The sequence below is a fragment of the Octopus bimaculoides genome, chromosome 11, assembly GCF_001194135.2.
Source record: "Octopus bimaculoides isolate UCB-OBI-ISO-001 chromosome 11, ASM119413v2, whole genome shotgun sequence".
NCBI lineage: Eukaryota > Metazoa > Mollusca > Cephalopoda > Octopoda > Octopodidae > Octopus > Octopus bimaculoides.
In genome coordinates, this window is record NC_068991.1 from 895,707 (window position 1) to 902,415 (window position 6,709).

At 38.9% G+C, this 6,709-nt stretch overlaps 2 protein-coding genes across 2 annotated transcripts in view; both read right to left on the reverse strand.

Annotated features, from left to right (window-relative positions):
• Positions 1-6,709, reverse strand: part of LOC106882536 (dynein regulatory complex subunit 7) — a 31,472-nt gene that overhangs the window by 21,970 nt on the left and 2,793 nt on the right. The window lies entirely within an intron of this gene.
• Positions 3,526-5,447, reverse strand: LOC106882541 (required for meiotic nuclear division protein 1 homolog). Its single transcript, XM_014933256.2, has one exon. The coding sequence runs from the start codon at positions 5,324-5,326 to the stop codon at positions 4,172-4,174; it is 1,155 nt and encodes a 384-aa protein (XP_014788742.1). The 5' UTR covers positions 5,327-5,447; the 3' UTR covers positions 3,526-4,171.

A 6,709-nucleotide genomic window follows, 5' to 3' on the forward strand; every position in this document is an offset into this window, starting at 1 on the left:
TATATATATATATATATATATATATATGTGTAAGTATATATGCATATATCTGTGTGTGTGACTTTGTGTCTATGTTTGTCCCCCACCACCGCTTGATAACCGGTGTTGGTGTATTTACGTCCCCGTAACAGTTCGATAAAAAAGACCGCTAGAATAAGTACTAGGCTTTAAAACAAAATAAGTCCTCGGGTCGATTTCTTCAACTAAAACCCTTCAAGGCGGTGCCCCAGCATGGCTGCAGTGTAAGATTACACACACACACACACACACATATATGTGTGTGTGTGTGTGTGTGTGCCACTCGAGGTAGCTCTTGGTTTTACTGTGTCACCCAGCTCCCTACATAGGCTTCCACAACAGACCCAAAAGCGCCGCCTGGGATGAACAGTCCCACCCCTCACTCCTTTCAGTTTCTGTCTACTAAATCCAACCCCAGGGCTATAATAAAAGCCACTTGCCCGAGGTGTCACGCAATGAGACTGAACTCAGACCCATGTGATTGGGAAGCAAACTTCTCATTGCACTGCCACGCCTTCACAATAGATCAAATATTTCCAACGCCCAGCTTTCCCGAGTGATCGACCCACGACTGCTAACGTAAAAGCTATGGAATTCCTGAATGATACAAGGGAAATAACTTTATTTGAAGAGTTGTTTCCCTTTATTGAAGTTTAAATCCCGTCCAAGTGATTGATTCTATTTAGTTTCTAGTTGTTTACACCCATGTCAACACCGATGAAGCGCTCCACCAATGACCGTCACCTCCTTTTACCACACAATGTACAGTCAAACTACATTTTTATTCAATACGATCTTATTCTCAAGCCATTAGTGTTGTATTGGTGTGAAAGAAGCTTTAAAGTTGGTTCACACCAAGCAACAGAGGGCGCTCGAGATGACGTAAAACAATGAAGAACGACTCAGTCGTGGGGTGTGGGAAAATAGGGCGGCGGAAGGGAAGACGGTGGCAAGTGCAATATTTTGGCCAGGTTATCAATTTCTACAACATCTTGGACAGGATTGTCGATGCACCCCATGGCACAAATGTCAAACTGTGCCAGTTAACAATTGCTTCTGATGCAACCCCAACTTGCTTCATTGCAATAGACTGTTTAGAGTCCAGTTCGGTCCAGCAGTACATCAAAGTTACAAACCGTGTCAACAGCCGACGGACACCCGAGAAAAAACGAATCTGGTCTTCAGCTCCGACAGTAGTTGCAAATGGAACACCTCCACCTTCTTCCTTCAGGTACTGTCTCTTCTGATACTCAGAAGAATTGTGGTGGATCAATGCCAAAGATGCAACGAATCAGAGATTGAGGAAGTCATGTTATTCACTAGGATTCGAATGTCACTCAGAATGTAATTCGTGTCAAACCATTAACAACAGTCAGTCATAAAGGGGTAGATTGGGCTTCGTCTGTACCCGTGTCGCTTTGGTAGCATGTGCTGCTCTTACACAATAAAGCAATTGGAGGCGCGGGAGGGGGGGATAATAAAGGTATAAAACAAAAATTAGAACTAAATAGTTGTCCTTTTCCTTTCAAAAGAATTGTTAGCACTATAGAAGAGTGGCCCCGACTCACACACCCATGCTAGTCAGTAGATGGACAGGCAAGTCAGTGAAACCCACAATAAAAAATTTAAAAAAACCTTCCACATGTATAAATAAGTGTAAACTGTAAATCAGGTGTAGCGGGGGGGGGGTATCTATCTATCTAATAAAACAACCAACCAACTGAATGAATGAAAATAAAACAAATTTTGAAATCTGAAATAAAATCTTCCTCAAAATTAATCAAAGAAAGTTGAAAATAATGAAATAAAATGTTATTCAAAAGTGAACCATTCTGAAAGATGTTTTAGAATATTCCAAAAACATTCCTCTCCAGTTTCCCCATATTTTCCCCTCCAAACAAACTCATCCAGATGCAATTCAATCACATTTCTCTCTACTCCCATCATACTTTTGCATCTTCCCAGAAACATTTTCAGCTGGATTGGTAATACTCGTCAGTTACTGGATCCACAGTCTTCTTTTTAGGATTTGCTTTGAAATGGGAATACCATGGTTCGGCATCAATGTCAGTTATTCCATTGTATCCACTCCAACAATCAGAATGGTTAGTCGTTCCTGGTTCTATATACTTACTGATAAGAGGGAGCAAAGTTCCAGAGGAATGACCATTCCCAAACACCAGAAATCCTATTGCCCCATCCTCCAAGAGTCCACTTCTCCTCTGCTATTCTGCCTCTATTATACTTTCTTTTGCAAATCAAAGATTTCCCTATTTCAACAATGTGCCCAACTCCTCCGACTTGGTAGGGTTTACATACAAGATGGAGACTTGTTATGTCTCACATGCATTGATACCACTGTGTCACTGTTGCATCTGAAAAACCTGCCACATCAGACGAGATATTTATGGAGTCAGAAGAATAAAGTCTAGGAGTCTCAACTTAGAATTTTCCAGAAATGAAGCTTGTGCCAGTGGCATATAAAAACCACCCACTACACTCTCAGAGTGGTTGGCATTAGGAAGGGCATGCAGCTGTAGAAACTCTACCAGAGCAGACTGGAGCCTGGTGCAGCCATCCGGTTCACCAGTCCTCAGTCAAATCGTCCAACCCATGCTTGCATGGAAAGCGGACGTTAAACAATGAAGTTTTTTTTACCAGACTTTTTCAATTTTGTGTGTAGCATGGAAAAAATCTTTCCTTGTATTTTATCAGACTCATTTCCTTATTGCAAGATTAAGTCTGGTGTTATAGAATTCAACACTTTGTTTCTCCTTTACAAATAAATATGCAGCATCAAAACTGAGGGTTGTTTTTTTTTTGCAGGTGCCACTGACTTGCACAGGTGCATACACCCCTGACTAGTGCAGGTGCACACATCAGGGCCACTCTTAAGTGGTACCAAATTGTTTATTTTACAATTCAAATTTATTTTCAATTAGCTGCAGGCCATTAAAAAAAACAAAAAAACCTTGCATTTATTATTTTTAAATTTTAATCAATTACAAACTTCAAACTGACCAAGGTATACTATTTCAAATAGAAACTTCATTCCAACATTCTTTTACAGGTCCTTGTCCATAAGTTGTGGCCCAAGCTAGAGCAACTGTGTCTATTGTTTGAATATTTCTAAAATAGGTTAATGGAATTTAGTCAATGGGATTGAAGGCTTTATTTTTTGTTGACCGTAAAGAAAACTAGGAAAATGGCACTAAGGATAGACTGCAAGAAAACCAGCAGTTGTGACCTTGGTAGCCTGGTGAGGAAAAGCCCAGCATGACAAATGGATTGAGGAGTGGATGGCCCCAGCAGGGAAAGCGTCAAGGATTCTGTAATAATAGTAATAGCAGCACACAGCAGGGAGCTGGTGACGCATGGAAAGCAACCATTATACGAATACACACACATTATATATATATATTTATATATATATATATATACATACATATACACATAAACATATTTATATACATACAATTTTAGATACTAAATATAAAAACACACACATATATACAAAATGTTTATTGTATACATAGAATATTAACAAAATTTTTTTAATGTTTTGATATGTTGTCTACAGATGCATTTAATAAAATATACCAAAACGAGAAAGTTTTCACAGAACTTGTGGTCCCACGAGGACATTTAAATGTTACCTGGGTTAGAACTGTTTTTCAACGTGTTCGTAATCTCTATAACAAAAAAAGTGGTGGGAGGGGGAATATCAGTCAATTTCAGGACGAACCAACAATGCGTTATATTAAAGCAGCTGTAGCTCCCTTAGATCACACACTAATGCTACAAATAAAGGATACGTCAGAGCAGAATGCGAGGCTAAAGGGTCTCTGGCCAGAATTGATGAACAGAAACACACGATCGATTAATGAAAGACTTAAGGTTGCAGTAGAAGAGGAAGAAAGACAAGAAAAAAAACAGGAAATATTTGAAATGGGAATGAAAAATAGGTTTTTAAAAATGGAAATGAGAAATGGGTTAAAAGAAAAAAAAAAAATCACTGAATATTTTGTCGTGTGTGTGTGTGTGGTTTGCTCAAAATAAAAGTAGATATCTATTTTGCAAAACTCTGTGAGAGGGATTAAATACAAATGGTTTGGTGAAATATTTTAATCCACAACTGATCATTGCAGAAGATTCAGAGGCTGTAATACTTCTCCACGTAATGAATGCATTCGAATATCACCTCAACTAAGATGAGAATTATAATCATCCATTCAAGACGAGTGTGGTGTTTGTCGTTGAGGTGACTGGACAAGAGTTCGGTCAACTCGCAGCAATGTTTGAGTTTTTCGTTAATGACTTTGGTTCGACGGTTGATGCTAAGATAGTTAGCCATCTTCTGATAGAGGGGCTCCAGATTCTCGCGGTCCCAATAAAAGTCGGGGGTGTCCAACAAGTCTGAACTCAAATTAATTAAATGTCTTAATGTGAACAGTTCCCCGGTCATTCGGAGAATCTGGTCCCGGGACACACGGATTCGTTTACCCAGGCGAACATCTTCGATGACTGGCTCGATAGTATCGACGAATCGAACCAAAGACTCTTCCCAAATGGCTAACTTGACGGACAGCGAGAGGGCATTCGAAAAAGCATATTTCACGAGGGAATCGAACTGATCGGCGACGTTGATATGAATCACATCTTTCTCAAGACAAGTCTTACGGTCGGCACTGTAATCATATTTCAGGCATTCGTTCTCGGTCAAATACAAAGACGAAGCGTAAGGAGAAGCCGAGTATTTCTCGATGGAATGTAGAACTTCATTCCTTTCGGTCACAGACATATTCCAAAAGACAATGGCACCTTCACGGAAGAGGAAGATCTCACGTTCTTTGTTGTCAATCTTGTAAACAGCTTTCAAATGAAGGCCATCGGTCACATCTGTTGGTAAAGCCACCACTTCATACAGAGCTTGTTTCACGAATGCCTTCGACAATTCCTCCAGTCTGATATCCTCTGATATCGCATAAGCCACAACATCCAGTTTATCGACGTCAACAACTTCGACGTTTTTCTTTCGTGGAGTCATTTTACTTGTGAGTGGGGACACGGGTTTGGTCCTCGCCGCCGCCGCCCATACATTCGTTCGGTGGTGAAAAGCTGATCTAAAATTCTTGTTAATCCAACCAAATTTAAATAAATGTTCTTTGACAAAGTTCACAGGTTGAATAACTTTGCTTGTAAAGTCTGTTGGGCCACGGACGGAATGGTGCAGTGCCTTCTTACCGGGGGCTAGAAACGATCGACTCCTCCTTATTAACTGTAAAGGTCCCCTGGTGAAATTATTCATGATGTTTTCTCTGTAGAAACCTTATTCAAACTGCTTGGGTCCAACATGTGTTATACGGTGGCTGACATTGTTAGCTGTTCGGCAGTTAATCACAAACTCGGCTCTGATTGGCGGAAATAAATATTTTAACTCTGTCATTTATACTTCTTCAGGCAAGTTGAATAAATTCAAAAGATTTTAATTAAAAAATTATTTTACTGTAATATTTTTATAGAAATTAATTTATCATGATATATTTATAAATTTTCTAGATCCTTCTTGTTATTATAAATTAATTCGTTCGATAGAAAGAAGTCATTTTTCAATAAACCCATAGCTACGAGATGAGACTATGAAAGCGTCCTTAGCAACAACCGCTTTCGTCGTAAGTCGCCGGACTTCACCGTGTCCTGTCTTAAACAACTAACGGTGATGACAATGATGATTTTAGACTGACCCTTGATTAGAAACAGGGAATGTTGACGTCTTAGGAACACGTATTTGTACAAAATGTGGTCATGCTATAAACAATAATAAATTGTTTACAACAATTTTCTTTGTTTATTGTAGCATCGACCCAAGATGGATTTAAAGGCTGCGATAAGAAAATGGAACTAAGCAGCACAGGTTTATTGAGGGTTTTGCTTTAAAAAGTTTCTCAAATACAGGTGTCAACGAATTCGTACAAAGAAAATAAACACAAATCAATTACAACAAAGTTTCGAGATAAATGTGCTGCACGTGCAGTGTTGTGTATATAGGCGAGGGGTGAGCGCGCATGTATGTAAATGTGTGTTTGTATGTGTGTATGTATAAACACGTGTTTGTGTATGCGTGAGACGCAGGAATGTGTTATACTGTGGGGCACCCATATACGAACGGTTCTCAAAATAAACAAATTGTGTAAAAAACAGTTTGACTGAAGAAAAGTATATTCACCCAACAAACTGAAATTTGAACAGCAAATGACGACAAGACTTCGCAGACATGCAAGGGCCAGGAGAGCCCACACGAACGGCTTCTTAACTCCCATCTAGGCATTTCATGGGGATTGCAAATTTCCAACGTTTATATAGAAAATATTTTTCTCATTTTTTAAATTAAAAACATAACCCCATGGATTGACAGAAGGAAAAGCAAGCACACACACACACACACACAATTAAAACTAAATGTGAGAGTTTGTCTTGCAACTCATGTTTCACACCAGCGTGATCTTAGTGAAACTCGAGGTGTGACACAAACTCTCACATTCAGATTTAATAATAATAAAACCATATCCTCTTCAACATGTATTGAGTACTTCTTTCTCATTTGAGCAACATTAAACAATGAACGTATATATATATATATATATATATATATATATATATATATATATATATATACACACACACACACACA